The following is a 20,607-nucleotide window of genomic DNA, read 5'->3' as shown; positions in this document are numbered from 1 at the left end:
AATTCCCCAGCCAGCATGCTAAGGAGCACCAGACTTACCGTAGTCCTTTTAGAAAAATTGGTATCTTACAAAAATTCTCACAGTATTGTTTAAAAGAGCTAAAAATGAAGCTGAATATTGCTGACTTAACCTTTACAATTTTAAAGGTTAATAGTGTATATTATTATAATGTTAAAGGTTAATAGTGCATAATATTATGAAGTTAAGTTCTGGATGCTGATTTTGAGTCTAGTTCTTTCTAATTTGTGCAGCTTTGGGCATAATATGGCAACCCCAACTGTCCTGGCACACATTCACAAATACAAGCAAAGGCAATTTGTGTTGGCTTTGGGGAAGATTAATTAATAGAACAGTGCTTATTTTTTCAGTGCATTCGTTTGTCATACACACAAAAATCTTTGTTTTTCCTCTTCACCTTTAACATTCATCAGGAATATACTGCACTTCAACTTTTTAACTTTGTTTTCCCACTCGCTTTTGAACTGCATAGTTCTTTGAACTCCACAGCACAGTGCTGATGAAATGCACATTTCTTAAAGTTCCAGCTCTTTGCCACCCTGGAAAACCCACTTGCATTTCTCTGCTTTGCTTCAAAGAGAGAGGGATGAAGCTCGCATTTCAGCAAGTTCATCTTACAGCAGTGGGTAGTTTTATTTCCCATTGGAGACACTGCCTGCCAAGTCCCATTTTTCATAGTTCCTATGTAGCATTTATGCTGCCCAGCTAAGAGAAAAGTCAGCAGATATAGTTCTGCTGGCATGGTACTCTCACAGGATTTGCTGCCATGAGACTCTCTTATAGGGCTTGCTAAAATGCTTTTTGCAACGCTGCTCTGGCAGAAAACCAGAAGGATTTTGAAGCTTCTCAGTTAATAGTTAACAGTTTAAAAAGCCAATTTTCTCCTCCAGTTGCTTCATAGCAGCCTATTGGGAGAGATATTTTGCAAAGCATCAAGCTGATATTTACAACCACATGTGAACAGAAATAGGGATTTTGTCTGCGGATACTAGAAACTTGCTTCTCTTTTTGAGAAGAGGCAAGGGCTGTTAATTTATGACACACTGTAAGCTCTGAAGGTGGTATACTCAGTAGCTGACTGGTCTGAAACCACAAAAGTGAACATTAATTGGTTGACCAATTATTTGTGATCAGCTGTTGACCAGCTTGAACAGTGCAAGGATTGTCTAAAGAAAATCTCTGCAAGCTGCAGGCCCACAAGCATATCAGTCTAAAAGCAGCAGAGATTTGCAGGTGGTGGAGATCATACTGTATGTAGAAATTGCAGGTTGGTTTTTAAAAGGCATTGGATGTTAGAAGTGGAAAGACTACTGGTGTGGCACAGCTCAAAAGCCTATGCAAAGGCTTCATGACAGTTGTTTGGAACAAAACTCTTTTTTTTCCTTTTGTCCTGCTGGAATTGCTAGGCATGATCCCACAACATTTGACAATTAACATATTTATTTTGGGGGGTAGTATGAATGTAAATGACATATCTTCAAACTTGCCCTTTGGATCTAAAATTTTCTGAAGTTAATGCTCATAATCTGGAGACTTATGAATTCCATTCTCCTCTCCTTCCTTTGTAATTACAATCAGTTGCATGCAAGGCTGCTGGCAAGTGAAACAAACAAAAACAACCAAACATAGGAGAATACTGTCTTCTTGTTTTTGTGGCAGGTAATTGTTTCATATGTTAAGTTGTTTTATTATCCAGTTCCATTGGCACTTAGGAACATCTCCTATTAAAATCCATCCATATATGCAAGTGTGTTCCAGATGTGATCAGATACGCTGGTTCTCTTTTCACATTTACCTGTGTCTTGTACTTTTTCTTCGCTGTTTATCCTTACATTTTGGCTCAAATATCCATTTTTGTTTCATTAAGATCAGCAAAGCCAATGCTTGTGAGTTGCTAAGAACCAGAACTGCTTCTTTAAGCAGTGCAGAGAATAGAAGCCTATTTGTTTTTGTACCTCTTCTACTGATTAAGCAGTATACTGTAACTGCTTCCTTTACTGATTAGATTAGTTGCATCCAGAAAAGTACCCGCATGTGCAAATTGCTTGCCAAGTTACTTTCTGGCCAGCTAATTCAATCAGGAAGGTAGGAAAACTAGAAAATACTCCTGGTGTTCTCACCTCCAAGACAAATTGCTGGTTTGAGTTACTTAAGCCCTGTTCCTGGTATATCAGCACCTGCCCTCTGGAACAGCATTTCCCCTGAGATTCATGTGGTTCCATCCTGACCTTATTTAAATGAGTCCTCAAGACCTGGCTGTTTCTCCAGCCCTTGGGTTAGACTGTGTGATGTACCGATGTAAGTGTGTGTTTTAAAATTGACATTATTTCTCCAGTCTCTTCTTTTTGGAACCTTTGTGCTTTCATGGTTTGTGCTTTATTTTGTAAGCTAAGAATTATGATTGATTGGGCAAGCCTATACATTTTATAAATAAGTAAAAAATTAATACAGAGATGGATACTGAATTTCAAGGAAATACTGTATTGTTAAGTAGCATAGCAAGAGGAGTCACACACCATGTTGTTTGTAAGCTGCCCAGGTTTATGTTGCATAAATGGGTGGCTATATAATTTTTTTTAAATAAATAAATAAAGTTCTTGCTAATATTGAGAATAATGACTTATACTGGTCATAAAGCAGAGGATTTAGTATATTTATGAAACTCCTATTCATAAACTCATATCAAGTTCAGCCATTTAGCCATCTTCCAAATTGTTGTGGCTGTGGTTTGAAGGTATCGTGTCATCATGGTATTTTTCTAACCACCTATTATCAGTTTAGAAATTAATAGTAATAGGGTATTAAACTCTGGAACTACTTGTATCTGTATCTTCTCTAAATTTAATTATATGACCTTGTAGGCTAACCCACATCATTTTCACCAGTGCAAGATTTTTTCCTGGCCATTTAGCAATCTTCCATTTCTATAGATACGCCTAAAAATGTATCAGACAGGCTTTAGAAACAATATATCAAACCAACTGCTAAGTGTGAATATACTCATCAAGTAGGTTTCTTCTTTTATAGTGAGTATGTTGGTATTTTTTATCAGTAAACTTCAGTACATTTTGAATTGTGTTCAAATACACTGTACCTCTGGAAGAAGTCATTGTGCCATTTCTGTTTGTATATTTGTAGTTTGCGTGTCAGTTTTTTTTTCCTGTAAATGCTCAACAGAGACTTCTGTTTTCTTTAAGGGCAATGAATGCAAGTAGACCCACAAACTTTATAAACAGTTCTAGAGTAATAAGTCACTGTGCCAAAAGAGGAATGGAGGAAGACACAACATGGTAAGACAATATTTTAGATTTTAATTTTTAATTAGTGTTAAAGAGAAGAATGAGAAAAATGAAGCGCAACTCTAAATTAGATTAGAAACAGGCAGTTTTTATTTTGGTGTTAAAATGATGAAAGATTTTGATTGATCAAAGCCATGATGAGCAATGGAATTCAGTTTCTGTGGTTCCATATGGGGACAACCATTGGATATGCAAGATTACAAGTTGGAATGTAAGAGGACTAAATAGTATACAACATGAAATATTGAATGAAACTAGAAAAAAGAATACATATGTGTGAAATGAAGAGAAAGAGGAAGCCAAGAATTTGTCCTCAAAGAGAAGGCAGATACCTACCAAATTGGGTAACTAAAATGTTAAATCACTTTCTTTTAAACAAACTCATATTCATGTACAAGAGAAAAATAAATCATTAGTCAAGTATATATAAGCATAAATTCATAATCTAGTAGATATGCAGTAATTTTGATTAACAAGTGGTCAGAATTTGTGCTGCAACAATAAATAAGTTATTGAAAAGATTTTTTTTTAATACTGGTGAGATTAACAGTACTAATAGATGAACTATTATTATTATTGTCTTACTAATACTTTTTCCATATATTTTGTATAGATGTAATGAACAACTTTTTATTTTAGTTGTGGATCAGATAATTATGATTAGAAACTTCATAAAGTGTTAGATCGTTTATTAAACCAAAATATGACTCACCTGAATCTAATTCTTATACATTGGAAGTATTATAAGTTTATGTGTTAGGGTTTAATTTGGTGGATATATTGTAACTTTACATTTTAGAATCATAGAATTGTAGAGTTTGAAGGTGAATAATCTAACTCTTTGCTTTATTTGGGATCCGGACCCTACTCATGCAGGCCTTGGCACAGCTTCTGCTTATTGGCTAAGTAGTACTTCCTGCTGCCAGCACCCATCTTCCAGGAGTAAGGAAAAGCCTTGCTTTGGCTCTTCCCTTTAACACTGGTTTACATGACAGATGAAGCTCTCATATCCAAGCGACTTACTTGCAAGTAAATTAGGCATAATAGTGTTGATAGTGATGATAATGATAAACAAGGTCATTTCCTGACCCTGAGTGGCCTGAGAACAATAGCCCTGTCTCCTTTTGACAATTTATATATGCCAATATTATTTAAGAATTAGTTTTATTAAAAGTTGTAAAAGGAAATATTCTGGTCTGAAGTAGTCATTGCAATTGAGTGGAAGAAGGCATTTAGAGTGGAAGAAGATCACAAATGGTACATCAGACATTAGTCTCTCATAGAATGCTATGGGGAGACTGGATCAAAAGCCAGATGAGCAATATCTGAGGTTCAGATAGCTTAGATGGAGGAAAACATATAAGCATGTTATTTGCACAAGGAGAATAAACTTCTGATAAAAAAAATCAGAGGCAAATTTCCTGAAACAATTAGTAGACATACTCAAAATATCAGAATCCATAAAACAGACTAGACTATATTAACGGAATCTGACTGAAGCTCACATTTCTCAGCTAGGTGGTTCTGACTAATGTTGGACTCCCATAAAGTGCAACCTTCAAAGTTTTCGAAGCACTTTTGCTTAATGCCTATTGATTTCTGGACCAAGGTTCAGCACTTTATCTCACTGTCAGCCCAAAGATAACTTAGTTTTGCTCTTATCATGAGCCCCAGGAAGTTTATTCTTTATTTAGATTTTCTGCTTCCCTTCTATCCTGGTAAAACAGATCTTTTCTCTGATCTCTGAAAATGTTCTTGGCTCTTCCCCTCATCTCCAGTCTCTGAGAAGGTTGCCCATTCAGCATGCCATTTAACAGTTGAATCCATTTAACCCCTATTTTCCAATAGTATTAATGTTTTGCTGAGATCAAGGTACACTATGAACATGGCATTTCCCTGATATATTAAACTATAACCCTGTTAATAAAGAAGGGTAGCATGGCATGTTTGTTGATGTTTGTAGATTATTGGAAAAGAAGGAAATATGGTATACATATACTTTATTCCAAATTTAGATCCCAACAGGTTTAAAGGGAAAATCTCTTGTTCAGGGACTGTAAATGATAGAAATAATATATTAGAATACAGCCATCAGAGTTATAACTATAAATAAAAAACATATGAACAAATATTAACCCATAAGAAACAGTGAGGACTATATACGAATATCCAAGGAGAAGAGCAGGAGAATGAAACAAGATTGCATAGGATGGACAATTAAAGTAATATCACCTATAGTCTGTGTGACACGGTTGCTGTCAACATTTTAGCATCACCACTGAAAAAGGAAATTAGAGGATAGCTTTCATAATCAGAATCTTTGCCAGCCTTCAAATCACAGTAATATACAGTAAACCTCATTAAAGAAAGTTGGAAAACCATTCAAAAAAAGCATAATTATAACCTTCAAACAATATTTATTTATTTAAAGTTTTGTCTACCATCCCATACATTTGACTGCATATGGTTTATAAATAATAAGATGACAAAAACTCTCAAATTTTTAAAAAATTGATTACAGTAAATGCATAATAGCAATAACCAACCCAATCTTCCCCCCCCCCCCCCCCAGCCAACAGCCCCCTGGCACAGTACACCCAAGGCCCTGAGAAACAGTTCTGTCTTTGACTGGAAAGCCCTGATGGAGGCTATTTCAGAGGGTGAGAGCCAGCACTGAAAAGGTCTGCCTCAGGAACATCCACCAAGCCTCTTAGGTGGAAGGTACAACTAGCATCTTCTCACAGTTCAAGTGAACGGGATGGGCAGATTCAGCTTGGAGAAGACAGTCTTGTAGATAACCAGGAGCCAAGCCACACAGAATTTTATTGGTTAAAACGAACATGATTGAATAATAGCACTGGGACTTCTAGATGGTATGTACTGAAAATACAGTACAGGACTCCCCCCTACTCCACCAAGCCAAAGCAGCCCAAATGCCTATAAAAATACAAAAAAATACAAAAATAAAAGAATGGTGCTTCTTTGCTTTAGATGACCTCAGAACAATACTTTCTCAGTAGTCTCTGAATTAACAAACAAACAAACCTTATCCACACTAATATCCAGGGATAAACAAAACAGTGCTAGAAGAAGGAAAGCCCCTTTTTTATGATTGCTAGACAAACTTTACTGAATAACCTCTGCTTCTGAACTGTTTGTGGAGAGGAGGCAGATCTTTTGCATTCCATTCTAAAAGTTCATGCTGCTGAGATAAATTCAGGAAATGATCTACCCAATAGATCTTAGAAATCTCATAACAGTAGGACTGGGATTTTGTATTGAGTAGAAATGGAAACCCACATAATAATTGGGTTCAACCTCAAGCTTGTATTCCAGCTGCAATATACCCCCCTCCCCAGTTTATGTCTATAAAATTTGCTACCAAGTGATCTTTCTCAGTATTAAATGGAATGTTTAAAAACCATAAATTATTTCTATATAATAGATCCTTCATTTTGAACATCTTTATTTAATTTCAACATTGCTTCAACATCCATGGTATGCTGTTTATTTTAAAGCTGAGTAATTCATGTTTTGTACAAATCAATAATTAAGGTTTTAACTTTGCCTTTTTCTAACTTAAAGCATAAAATGTCTGCTTTAGCTCCAACATGCTCTGACTCACATCATTCATGAAGTTTTTATTCACATTAATTGGTTCATTCCAAAATTCTGTAAATCATGAACAAGAGCTTTTAAAGTGATAAACATCATGCAACTTTCTCAGTTACTTTTGCTTTTGAATCGGCTCAGCTGTCTTTCAGCTCCCTTGAGAAGCTGTTCTCCAGCAGAAGAAGAGAAGGGCTCCTTATTTTCTTTGCATTCTCAATTTTAGACCAATAATTCATCACTACAAAGCAGTAAATTAAATTACAAAAGATAAAAGCAGTTTTCTGCTGGCCAATAAAGCTGTGATAAAAAGAGGAGATAGCCCTTTAACCAGTAAGAAAACTGTGATTGTAAATTCAACTAATCCCAGTGCCAACTGGAAGTCCTTTTTTTTTTTTATAAACAAAGAGTATGAGTAACATGAATATTATTTATTAGTTATATGAAAAGTCTGGAATATCCCATATTAACAAATCAGTGGCTAAGGATCTTAAATCTTCTATTTTGGTTTAATATCCATGAGACTGTTAATATGGTGCTACAACAATATGGTTGATGTGACTGTGTATTGTGGGACTTATTACTATAAGAAGATTTACAGATTTATTGAGTAACAGAGGTATACATAAAAAAGGATTACTCTTCAATGTTGAAAAGACTGTGCAATCCCAGATTTACAGTTTCCTCTTTGTTTCCTGCTAAGCATGCATTGAGGATTAGGAATAATAGTTATGCTTAGTTCCTGTTAGTAAAATCTAACCCTGCACAACAGGAAAAACTGGAACTGGAAATTAATGCCCTCTCTTCCCTTTCTCTCCTTTGAATCAGCGGGGACAACTTTGGAAGCAAAAATCTAGATGCTTCTCTGCTTTATCAATCTATTTCTGTTTGTTCAGTTAGTAGCCTACTCAAAAGATTATGAGATTCAGAAGCTCATATATTTTAGCTAAAAGCAGTGATATGCCTTGCCAATATCAGTATGCTTAATATTTCATACTCTTTCTAATATTGTTTAGATAATACATGGAAGTGAATTTTTGTCATAATTCTATTAAAGACAAATTTTTCTCTTCTTGAATATGCATCTTTCCTGTGAAAGATTTTTAATTTTTTTTTTTTTAATTTTTAATTTTATTTTTAATGTGAAAATACATAAATGTATATTATAAAGTAATTCATCTCACATAATGTTTTTTTCTATCCAGTGGGTTTTTTGTTTAAACCCATTATTTTATGCCATAAGGAAGTACAGTATTTCAGTTTCTACATGGCATATTAATAGCTACTCTTATACATCCAAGCTTAAGCAACAACTGTAATCCATACAATTAGAGTTAATTTGGTCATTACTGTCTTCTGTACAAATAATAAATGAGGAAGTTACCAGTTTTGTGGACTAGGTGCAACTCTTCCGAATATCCTCCTATCTCTACCAATTAGCTGTATATCCTCACATAGAGGGACATTTAAAAGTGCTCCAGTATTTTCACAGAATCCACAAATCATACCAGCTGCTCTTTAATTCAGTGTGATATTGACAACCCTGGATTAAGCCCAGACAAACCCAAGCTAACCATCCTAACAAAGAGCAAATGTGGATGAGATGCTGTCTTGACACATTGTTTCAGTCTTTTCCATCTTGTGAGTATCAGAATTGTGAAAGAGAAACTGCGCCAGCTGCCTGAATGCTATCTCAGTAACCTTGGAGAGCAGATAATTAAGAGGGCATTACTAGGGTGTCCTATAAGAGAGAAGCTTAGACTGTGAAGAAGCAGGTGTGAAGGAGGATTAATTCAAACAAATTCCTGAGGTGGTTTCTCTGCAATTATTTGAATTATTAGAAGCAAATACAATTATTTGTCATGGGTATTTAGCAAGATTGGGTATGGGTTCACTCAGCCCCAGACATGTGATATGTAATGCATTAAAACATCTGTTCTGCATCTCAGCTTTTAGACAAGGAGAATTGCAGAGATAATTAAGCCCTGTGCTAGTTAGCTGGGCTTTTTGCATTGTTTTGAATATTCTTGAACATTAACACTAAACAGAGAAGAGTGGCTTCTAGGTCCAGGATGTACTAATTATTTAATAAAAACACAATTTTCTTTTTGCATAATCTTATCAGTAGCTACTTGGACCATCCAATGTCAAGATAAATATTTTTTTTCCTGGTGGGTTAAAAATCCATTTAATATTTACATCTCCACAATAGCTTTATTAAGAAAGCAGTAGGACTTTATTTACTTCCTTGCAGAGTGACAGCATTTGTTCCTAGTATGCCTTTTTCCCCTTCTGGTTCCTTTGAAATTATTTTGATAATATGTGGGAATGGAATCAGATTTGTGGATGGGCCATGTATACAAGCAGGGGAGTCATGTAAAGTCACACTGGCGCTGCATCTGCAACACTTGAAAAATACTATAGTGATCCCACATGGTTCTCTAGATGTTACTGGTTTACAGTTCCCATAATCTATCCCCATTAGCCTTGCTGTCTAGTGAAGCATGAAGTTGGACTCTCTAGAGGGCCATATCTTGCCCTTTCCTGCTGTAGATAGTCAAGCTGATACCTTTTTGGTTCTCACAAATGGCATCTCTGTACGAGTGTGGTCTACCTGTGAGCCTGCTGGTGGTTCCATAAGAAGATGCTAAGAGTCACAGGGAGCTGACAAGAGGAGTGAGTTGCCAATGCAGTTTACTTTTTCTACTGAGTTCATATACATACTTAGTACATATAAAATCTACTAAGTAGTGCTTTGTTTTGGGTAGTCTTTTTTCTTATTTATAGATTGTAAGTCTGAGGGAGGGCTTTCAAAACTAAATAAACAGAAGCAGAAAACCGTAGGTGTTTTATAAGTTATAATTATTTTACTAATAGTTTTTCTTTTAACCATCTAACAAGATTCAATCCAGGTTTGCGAAGAATGCCTGACTTGTATCTTATCAAACAAACTAAAAAGGTCAAAATATCATTGTCCTCTTTTTTTCCAACATATAGGCAGGGTTTTTTGTTTTTTGGGTTTTTTTTGGCAGTAGAGACCTGTTCTGTACTTTCTTTGGCAGCCATTTATTACCATGCCACAAAATATATGTAATACTTTTTATTTTATTCCCTTAAATTTTCTTTTGTTGGCAGGGCCCTATAGTGTTCCATTTGAAAGCAACTCAGTCTTATACTATCTAAATACATTTAATTTTTTAGTAATGCCATGGCTGGAGCTACAGATTTAAATGTTCCAGGTTAAACTCTAATATTTAGATTTACGTGTGGATGTAATTCCTAAAGTTTACAGTGAAAATGTATTGCCTGGGCATCCTCTTCATGCTTTCTGGATGCTATGGAAAGTGCAGTAGAGCAATAATTGTCACATTATATAAAAAGCTTCTGTTCTGGAAGGATAACTTCACTTATTATTTAATATATTGCTCCTTATGTTGTATCCCTGGAAGGAATAGATTTGATCTATTGTAATGGAGCCAGTTGCCTTAGATACTGAAACCCCAAGTTGCTTAATGAAAATGGGCAAAGATTCTGTGGACTTAAGGTTTCACATGGAGAGGATGAGTCACACAGCATAACAGTTTTTGTAGTGCACACCCAGAACTGAATAAAAAACATTGTGTTCTGTTGGTAACATGATGGTTACAGTCCAAAGGTGATCTCATATATATGTTTGGGAAAATAGGCTTTGTGTGAAAGCACAAGGTCCCAGAGGCAAATAGAAACTGAGATAAATCTAAGACTTAAATAAAAATAATACTCATCTTTGACTGGGAAAACTGTTGAAATAAGATTCATAGAAAGTATTTTGTTTAGTTAGTTCCTGTTGGCTTCCTTGAGAGAAACTGCATCTTTTCATGGCATTGCATGTTCGCTGTGTGATCCCATGTTACATTATGTCATGCCCCCATGTATGGAATTTTACAAGGCTTCCACCACCACCACCCATCTTGAGGAGGAGGGAATTTTTATATTTTTACACAGTGTCCATCATGTCTGGTGCTTTCAGTTACACTGACCACCAGGAGACAGGCATTACATGATCAGTTTCATCCTATTTGGGACTAGTACCCATAGCGGGGACATGATATAATGTAACATACATATCTCTTTGCTCTGAGGGCTTAAAGGAAGGTGGGTTGTATATTACCATTCTGATAGCTTCTGTATATCCCACTGAGTGTTGGGATCTCAGTAGCTCATAAAGCTAAAGCTGTATATAGTCATCTGAAGTGCAAAGGTCCCTGAGTTCAATTCCCAGTGGAATAAAATCTGGCTACCTATGTCTGACAGATCTGAAACAGGACAAAACGGGTCACATAGTACCTCCTGGTGGTCAATATGTCTAATAGGATAAGTTAGTGGAGGAGAGAAAAATTGCCAAAGAATATGTCTTCTAACTGGGCTGATAGTCATGCCAATTTGGACTTGTAATGAGTTTTTCTCTACCTGTGTCCCAATTGTTTTCTCACTTGCTTCATTGCCCTTGGGGCATGAGCATACCCAGGAACTAGCCAGCTCTGCTTAGCAAAAGAAAGCACCTGACTGCTGTGTCCATTATCTGAATTCTCTCTCTTTTCAGAGGGAAACTACTAAGCTTGGTTAGAAGCATCAATCATAACAGCATGTCTCAAACAGTGTTCCTGCATACTATATTGATGACTTCTTAAAATTTCTGAAAGCAGTTTGTGAATTAGCATGAAATTTTTCCATTCAGAGAAAAAAATATTCACAATGTTTACTATGCATGACCAAGGCCTTGGGTATACAGTCAGGACCAGAAATATTGGAACAAGGATAACTTTTGGCATTTGGCCTCTATACATCACCACATTGAAGTTGAAAGGAAACACACCCAGATGGGAGCAAAATCAGGACTTTCAGCTGTAATTCAAGGGGTTTGACAAAAGTGGGGCATTAAACATTCAGGAAGTACAGCCAGTGGCATACACACACCCCTGTAGTTGGTGGCTCATAAGTAATGGAACAAATGGCTGACAAGCAGCTGCATGGCCAGGTGTGGCCTGTTTCCTGGGTACCCCATGACCAATCAAGCAGATAAAAGGCCTGGAGGTGGTTCTGAGTGTTACATTTGCATTTGGTAGCTGTTCACTGGACCTCTCAACGTGAGGTCCAAAGAGGTGTCCATGCAAGTGAAGGAGGCCATCATTAGGCTGAGAAAACAAAATAAACCCATCAGAGAGATTGCAAAAATATTGGGAGTGGCCAGTACAACAGTTTGGTACATCCTGAAAAAGAAGGAATTAACTGGCAAGCTCAGCAACAGCAAAAGGCTTGGAAGACCACGGAAGACAACTCAAGTGGATCATCGCAGAATTCTGCTCATGGTGAAGAGGAACCCTTTCACAACACCTAGCCAGGTCAAGAACGCTCTTGAGGAGGTAGGCATGTCATTGTCAACATCTACAATCAAGAGACAGCTTTATGAATGTAAATACAGAGGCTTCATGACAAGGTGCAAACCACTGGTAACACTCAAGAACAGAAAGGCCAGATTAGACTTTGCCAGCAAACACCTAAAAAAGCCTGCCCAGTTCTGGAATAAAATTCTTTGGACTGATGAAACCAAGATTAACTTGCACTAGAATGATGGGAAGAGAAAAGTATGGAGAAGGAAAGGAACAGCTCATGATCCAAAGCATACCACATACCACATCATCTGTTAAACATGGCGGAGGCAGTGTTATGGCATGGGCATGTATGGCTGGCAATGGTCTGTTGCAAAGTGTTTATTGATGACCTGACTGCTGATAAAAGCAGCGGGATGAATTCTGAAGTGTATAGGGCTATACTTTCTGCTCAGATTCAGCCAAATGCTGCCAAACTGATAGGATGCCGCTTCATATTGCAGATGGACAATGACCCAAAACATACAGCAAAAGCTACCCAAGAGTTTCTCAAGGCAAAGAAGTGGGATGTTCTTCAATGGCCAAGTCAGTCACCTGATCTCAACCCAATAGAGCATGCTTTTCACTTACTGAAGACAAGACTGAAGGCAGAAAGATCCACAAACAAGCAGCAGTTGAAGGCAGCTGCAGTAAAGGCCTGGTAAAGTGCCTCGAGGGAGGAAACTCAGCATTTGGTCATGTCCGTGGGTTCCAGACTTCAGGCATCATTGACTGCAAAGGACTTTCATCCAGGTATTAAAGGCAGTCCTTATGTTTGTCATGATGTTGGTTTGTTCCATTACTTATGAGCCACCAATGATGTGGGGGGGGGGGTATGCCACTGGCTGTACTTCCTGGTTAGTGCCCCACTTTTGTCAAACCCCTTGAATTACAGCTGAAAGTCCTGACTTCGCTCCCAAGTGGGTGTGTTTCCTTTCAACTTCAATGTGGTGGTGTACAGAGGCCAAATGCCAAAACAGTTATCCATGTTCCAGTATTTCTGGTCCTGACTATATATGGAGTAACTCATGCACATGTAGTAGCTCTTTAGATTCTATCCATACCTCTCATACATTATTCCAATTCTCAACATTTTAAGAAAGCAAAGCAATTCTCATTAAGCCCTTTCAATTAGCACCAAAGCAGCCCTCGTTAATAACATCAAATTAAACAATAGTGACGGTAGACATCCTCCTATAAGTGTAAAGTGATTAAAAATATCTCTTTTTGAATGTGAGATTAATCACCTAATGTGGGGATGCTGACTTCTGGAATGACTGACTTTTAACTAATTGCATAATGCCTGTTGGGAATAAAACATTCTGGCCTTCTATCTAATGTGGGAATTTATTTTGGAAACTGTATATTTTCTAATCTCAATTTATATGCTCAGGTGTAAATGTGTAATTTGCTTATTATAGAGAACTGGGCCTGTTTCTTTGGAAGATTGATTAATAGCAATTTCCAAACAAACAGCATTCTGGGTTGTGCTTCTCAGAGCTGTGCAATCCTTCAAAAGTAGCACATCACAAACTGTGGCAGCAGCGTGGCATAGCATGTTGTTGGTTTTAAATGTGTGCTTGGCAAAGCCCTCCAAACATATGTAAAGTGCTTCTTTCCAAATAGCTCAAGCAGACTTTTAAAGCAGAAGTTATTGTCATGAAATATTGATCAAGCTGTGATTTTGCATGTGTTTAAAATACACTAAGGAATGGGAACAAAAAAAAGAAGCTTGAAGCGATAGCCTTGTATAGTATTTGCTTTAATATATGCTTAATGCTCTGTCATTGAACAAAGTGCTGCTGTAAATTTACTTTTGTTTGACATTAAAAAAAAACAATTTCAAAGTTTCTGGCTAGACTGAGATAATAAGTGATAATTCCTCCCCAAAGTATCTAAATGCTGAATATTTACACTTTAATTTATGTCCTGGTTTGTGAGGCTTAACCTAAGTGAAGTCCCAAATACTGCATGAAGTTCTAAAATAAAAGAGAGTCAGCAGCTCCATCAGTAATTGCCACAGATTTGGGAAGGTGCCAGAGAAGCAGTATTTTCCAGCTTTCGGAGTGTTATTTGGCAGACATCACAGTGCAGAAGGTGTATGTAAGAGCATACCAGTGCAACAAATCATTTCCTCTATTCTGTGTCCCCTCCTTCATGAAGGATGTGCGTATTTTAAATAGTTAACTACAGGTAGTCCTTGTTTAGCAACAGCCTCATTTAATGATCATTTGCAGTTACAACAGTATTGAAAAAGTAATTTTGTGACTAACCCTCACATTTACGACCTTCACAGGTCTGTAAAGCAAAGGAAGGCTGAAGTAAGATCATAAGCACAGTCATGGTTTCACTTTGCAACCACTTCGCTTAACAACTGAGTTGCCGGTCCCAATTGTGGCAACTAAACAAGGACTACCTGTATGAGAGATTCCTTAGAGGCATGTAGAACGGGGTGGACATATCAGTCATTTCTGCAATAATTATCAAATTGCAAAGATTACCTAGTTTTAACCCCTAGCTTAAGATAGGAGTTATAGAATGAGCATCAATAGGGTCTTTCCCTGAAAGGTGGATATTAAAGTAAAAAATAATATTTGCCTGCTAAATATAGCTTCTGTTGCCTTTAAGATACAGGTATGTTGCTTCCTTGTGATAATTGTAGTCATGCTTGCTCCTGTTGCAATTTAATGTTAAAATGCAGTGTGTACTGTTCAACATATCAGCGTATTTCAGTTCTTAACAGATATTTGCACCTAGTTTTAATATCTTACATTTAATAGTAAATTAGAACAAAAGGACAGAAAAAGTCATTTTTTGAAATGTGGAAGGTACAAAGAAGCCATGTTAAGCTATCTTGGAAACAAAGATGCTGCAGAGATACCTGAGACCAAAATATCTCACTCTAGAAAAAGTAAATATATTACGAAAAAGAATATTGTTCCCACATGCCTCAAACCTTTATATGTAAGGATATCCCCTTTCTTGTTTCAGAAAAAGGAAATTCCTTGTGTATTCTGCATTTGTCATTGGTCATAAAAATGCAGGCAGCTCATAGAGACTTGTGTGTTTCAGAATTAATGAATCTCGGCCAACATTACAAATAGAGAATTTGAAACAGATGCAGCGAAGTGCATATAGTACTTCATAATAAAACAACAAAGAAGCAGTTTTAAAAAGGCATTGCAAACCATTCTTTCTTGCTCAGGAAACTATCCTTTGTAAATATGAAGAACTAGCCAGTTTGAACAGCAGGGGGTGGTATTTACCAAGAATAGCTTTTTATATACTGTCTATTCATTTTCTGTATACAATACTGCGTTTGCCTGGAAGAAAGGCCAAGTTTTTGCCCTAATAATTAATTTTAAAATGGTTGTCTCACTTAAGATGTACTGAGGAAAAGTATAGAGATTGGAAAAGTTTTCCTGCATAATTTTGTTTGGGAGGATCATTTTAAATTCAGAATCATCTTCTTTTGGGGTAAATAATTTTGGGGTAAATTTCATAATTTCCATAAAGAAGATGTAATGTTCCTTCAGTTATGAATCTTATATGCTTGCTTTTAAAAGGGGGGGGGGGCGGTCTGAAGCGTGTCTGTTAATTTGTGCAGAATGTCTTTCTCATCCAGCAGTACATCAACTCCTTTCCTGTAGCCACTCTTGGGAGCCTGGAGGGGTTGCAGTGGGGAAGCTGGAAGAGTTCAAAAGGCCTGTCTTGTGCAGATGGAAATCTCTTTTAGCTCGCATAAGTAATTTTAGCCATCATGCTTGCGGTGAGGCATCTAACGCATTTCACATTTTTGCCCAAAAGCTGTGGATTTGAGTTAAGGGAATTTTTGAATAATCTCTCTTTTATTATGTAATTTGCTAGTCCATATATCTGTACTGAACAACCTAAAGCTTAGTTACTAAGCATTAGAATACTTAGTGCTTAATGCAGTGTTTCTCAACCTTGGTTACTTTAAGAGGTGTGGACTTCAACTCCCAGAATCCCCCAGCCTGCAATGCTGGGAATTGAAGTCCACACCTCTTAAAGTTACCAAGCTTGAAAAACACTGGCTTAGTGACTTGAGTCCCTTAAGATTCTTTTTATATACAATAATCATTTGGTTTTAACAATAAAGGTACAGTTGTTTCTAATGTGTTTGTGGTGAACCTGTCCTGTTTTCTTTGAGCTTGTATCATTCTTATTTTGTTGTTAGAACAGAATTGTTGTATAGCTTAAATGGAAACTTTCTGTAACTTCATGCTAAACTGTGATCTGTATTTATATACATACCACAGAGATTTAATTCACATCAGTGTACAAATTCTGTATTAAAAATATGGAAAACTTTGTTTAGCGATAGACATACATACTTGAATTATTCTGTTTAGACTGGTAATTTTTGTCATTTCCAATAGTATCTCTATAGCAAAACAAATTGTGTGTCTGTGTGTTTTCATATAGAAGAGTTTCATGCAGATATGCCTTGGGCCATACAGTTACCTGTGAAAGTGAAATGTCACGGCTTGTATACTTCAAATGTGTGTGTGTGTGTGTGTATGTGTGAAAGAATCTACGCAAAATGTTTAGAGGATGCCCTGTTAACCCTAATATGGCACTCTGTTCATAAATCATGCTCAGCTATAATTTGATTTAGGCATAGCCTTTCTGTGAACCAGCCATTATAGCTTGAGTGAACTAACTAACAGTGGTTTATACCTTAAGCCATGATTAAACAACCCATGGCTTAGCACAATATGTGAACCTTGTCTTTTTATACGATGTGCAGCTTTCTCTTTTGCACAGGCCAAGGGTAACAAGATGATGTAATACCTTATTGCAGAATGAAAGTATTGGGGTAAAATCCTCCTAAGCCCATGATATTGTTTCTTTGGGGTGACCATAAGTCAGCTTGATTGCATGTAATTGGCTTTCTGATCTTGCCATGTACAAAAAAACTCCTTAAATGATTAAATCTTAAATTGTCCATAAGTAATCACCATGACATAACCATGGGCTCAGAGCAGCTGATCTCTAAGGACTAGATATTGTTTATTTTATTCTTTATTTTACATTATTTGTATGCCATTCCATACCTAGACAGCATATTAAAAAGCAGAGACATCACCTTGCCGACAAAGATCTGCATAGTCAAAGCTATGGTTTTTCCAGTAGCAACATATGGCTGTGAGAGCTGGACCATAAGGAAGGCTGAGCGCCAAAGAATTGATGCCTTTGAACTGTGGTGCTGGAGAAGACTCTTAAGAGTCCCCTGGACTGCTAGGAGGTCAAACCAGTCAATCTTAAAGGAAATCAACCCTGACTGCTCATTGGAAGGATCGATAATGAAGCTCAAGCTCAGATACTTTGGTCACCTAATGCGAAGAGAGGACTCTTTGGAAAAGACCCTGATGCTGGGAAAGATTGAAGGCAAAAGGAGAAGGGGACAGCAGAGGATGAGATGGTTAGATAGCATCACTGAAGCAATGAGCATGAAACTGAGCAAACTCAGGGAGGCAGCAAAGGACAGGAAGGCCTGGCGCGATATGGTTCATGGGGTCACGAAGAGTCAGACATGACTTAACGACTAAACAACAACAAGTATGCCAGTCATATAACTCTGGGTAGCTTTTTGTTCATATATAACAAGATATTACTTTGCAAACAGTCATCTGTATCTGATATTTGTATTGTTGGAATGCTATCTTTTCCTTAACTGAGTATTATTTTCTCCTTCAAATTATTTTCTATCTCCTCCTTGTGATCTTGGCATTACTGTTGATGATCAGTGATCTATTTATACAGTAGTTAGACTGTTGGATTAACATTATGGAAACACCTCTGAAGCTTGTTGTGTAACATTAGATGACTCATTGTCATCTACTATCCTACTTAATGAGATTATTATGAAGTTGAAATGAAGGGGTGACTATGTGTCTTTAAGGTCTTGGGATAATGTAAAAATAAAAGACGTTTTTCTGATCTTTCAGACCATAGCTATGCTATGTACCTGTTTAAGTGATTTTTATTTTTTTTTTAATCTGCGCTCAGTCGTTACCGACTCTGCAGTGACTGCTTGGACGAGTCCTTTTGCAGTTTTCAAGGCAAGGTGTTTCGGAAGTGGTTTGCCAGAGCCTCCTTCCTAGAGCAGAGCCCAGCTGGCGAGCGCAGGAGGCGGGGTTTCCATTGCTTCACGCCCTTTTCGGGTGCGCGCAGTTTTTCGCGCTTACCGGCAACTGCTCCCGACTCCTTTTTTGCAAGGTGCCGCCAGCATTTTTCCTCCCACCGGAGTGAGAGTACCATTTATCTACTCACGTGAGTTTTCGACCTGTTGGGTTGACAGGAACTGGGGAGGAAACAGGAGCTCACCCTGCTAACGTGAAGGCTGGACTCGAACCGCTGAAGCGTCGACCATTTCTGGCCGGCAACTTTCAGCGTCATTAAGCTGCTGCGCCACCGCGTCCCTCTTTGTTTAAGTGATTATGTGTATATATTTCCCTTGTTTTCAGCTTTTTTCTAATATACTATATTTGAATGAAATTTGTTTTTGAGCTTTAGTAATTTGTTTCCTATATATTATCTCCTTGGAAATCTAGAGAAATCATGGATACTTTAGTTATGGTATTCCCTTGAATAGCTTATAGACATTGAATGTTGATATTTATATACTTTGGTAATAATTTTAAGAGACGTTCATAAAAATGTCCATTTGTGTGATCTATTATGTCATTTTATGAACTTTGGGAAATTTATGCCAAAATCTATGATGATTTTGGCATAAATTTCCCATAAATAAATACTTGGTTTCTTGACAATAACAGTTTGCAGGGAATATTCTTATGTTGTATGTCCTGATTTTCAACACATTTACTTAGATGTAAAACTTGTGAATTTCAGCCAAGTACTTCCTGTATTTAGGATTATAGCCTCAGTGCACTATCTTGCAATTATTTATCAAAGAGGATTTTGAGTGTAGATAAAATATAGTGACTAGATGACACTTGACGGTGTAATGCAATTAATTCATAACAAAGGTGAGATAATGAAAACATGTTAAATAAAACTTCTTGTGGGAGAGAAATTCTAGAAGTTCATTGTATTTATGTGTTTATAATAAAACAAAGAACTTCTTCGACACTCTGTTTTAAGATAACCAGAACCAAAGCTGCTTCATATATGTATACCAGTTTCTACTTGTCATTTAATTAGGACTTGATAATAGTAATTATTATAAGCATCTCTATAGATGAACTGTATAAATTAAATTATTTTCCATTTTTCCATCACTCACACTTAAATTTATATTTCTTCTTTACTTTTCTTGTACATCATGACTCAAACTTTAAAAAGTAAGCAAAAACATGTCCTTGCATGTTCAAATTCATGATTGTTATTGAAAAAGGGAGATCTTGTTTTAGGATTCATGAAAGATGTGTCTCCTCAAAGTGGGTGTCCCCCCCCCAAAAAAAGTTTCAGTTCTTTTTTCATTTTAAGATGATACAAATTAAGTTCTAAAAAAATGAAATATTCTTATTCTAGAATTAAAAATGGCCCCAAACACAGTGAGTAAGAAGATCAGTAAAGACATGAGTGAAAAATATGAAACTACCCACCTTGATGGAATCTGATGCACATAATTTCCACATGTCATTGTGAACGTTTGTTCTTGGGATTTGGTAGAAACTTAAGCTGCTACTTCACCAAACAGTGTAACTAAGTTTTTGTGCCAATCAGTGCAAACCTAAATAAATGAAAAGGCCACTGCCTATCTAAATTGACACTTTGGTTGCTAAATCTGTGCTAAATTCAAGCCCCTCCTAGCCAGTAGGTGGGTGTTTTTTGTTTTTGACCTCTCACTAGGGTCATTGTGTAGGAAATCCTCTGCCTACATTTTGCCAGTGTTATATGCATGTCCCTAACCTGGGTGAAGTTTTATTATGAAAACTTAAATCTCTTTTTTGCCACTTTCTTGCCTTTTTTACTTTTCTGTTTGTAGGTACTTCTGTGGTCAGCTAGTTGTTTCAGCTGGCATACTGTATCTAGATTTCTGTTGGCATATAATGTAACTTGTGCCTCATCCTTACTTATTCTAGTTGGTGTATTTTTTAGAAAGTTAGGATTTCATCCTAACTTGTATTACCTGTGTGTATAAGAATTTATATGCAGATGTGCCAAACTGCAAAGACTATATAAGCATTATTTAAGGCAAATTGGCTGATTGTAAGGTAGCCTTTGGTGCCTGAATATAGATGTAGCAACCTAGCCTTGAGACCAACTTAGACATGATTTGA

The 20,607-nt window shown here is 36.8% G+C and overlaps 1 protein-coding gene across 2 annotated transcripts in view; it reads left to right on the top strand.

The window, feature by feature from the left end:
• Nucleotides 1-20,607, top strand: part of ARHGEF3 (Rho guanine nucleotide exchange factor 3) — a 125,505-nt gene that overhangs the window by 9,662 nt on the left and 95,236 nt on the right. Inside the window, exon 2 of one of the 2 annotated variants that reach the window (XM_088134200.1) lies at nt 3,216-3,308. The exons of the other annotated variant lie outside the window; for it this stretch is intronic. Coding sequence (XP_087990326.1) covers nt 3,216-3,308 — 93 coding nt within the window. The remainder of the gene's footprint in view (nt 1-3,215; nt 3,309-20,607) is intronic. 2 annotated transcript variants of the gene reach the window in all.

Source organism: Python bivittatus, unplaced genomic scaffold (genome assembly GCF_059951505.1).
Source record: "Python bivittatus isolate LINGU-HERP-01145 unplaced genomic scaffold, Pbiv_v1 ctg000080_np1212, whole genome shotgun sequence".
NCBI classification, from domain to species: Eukaryota; Metazoa; Chordata; class Lepidosauria; order Squamata; family Pythonidae; genus Python; species Python bivittatus.
The sequence above is the reverse complement of the archived record's forward strand: the minus strand, read 5'-3'. Positions and strand labels throughout refer to the sequence as shown.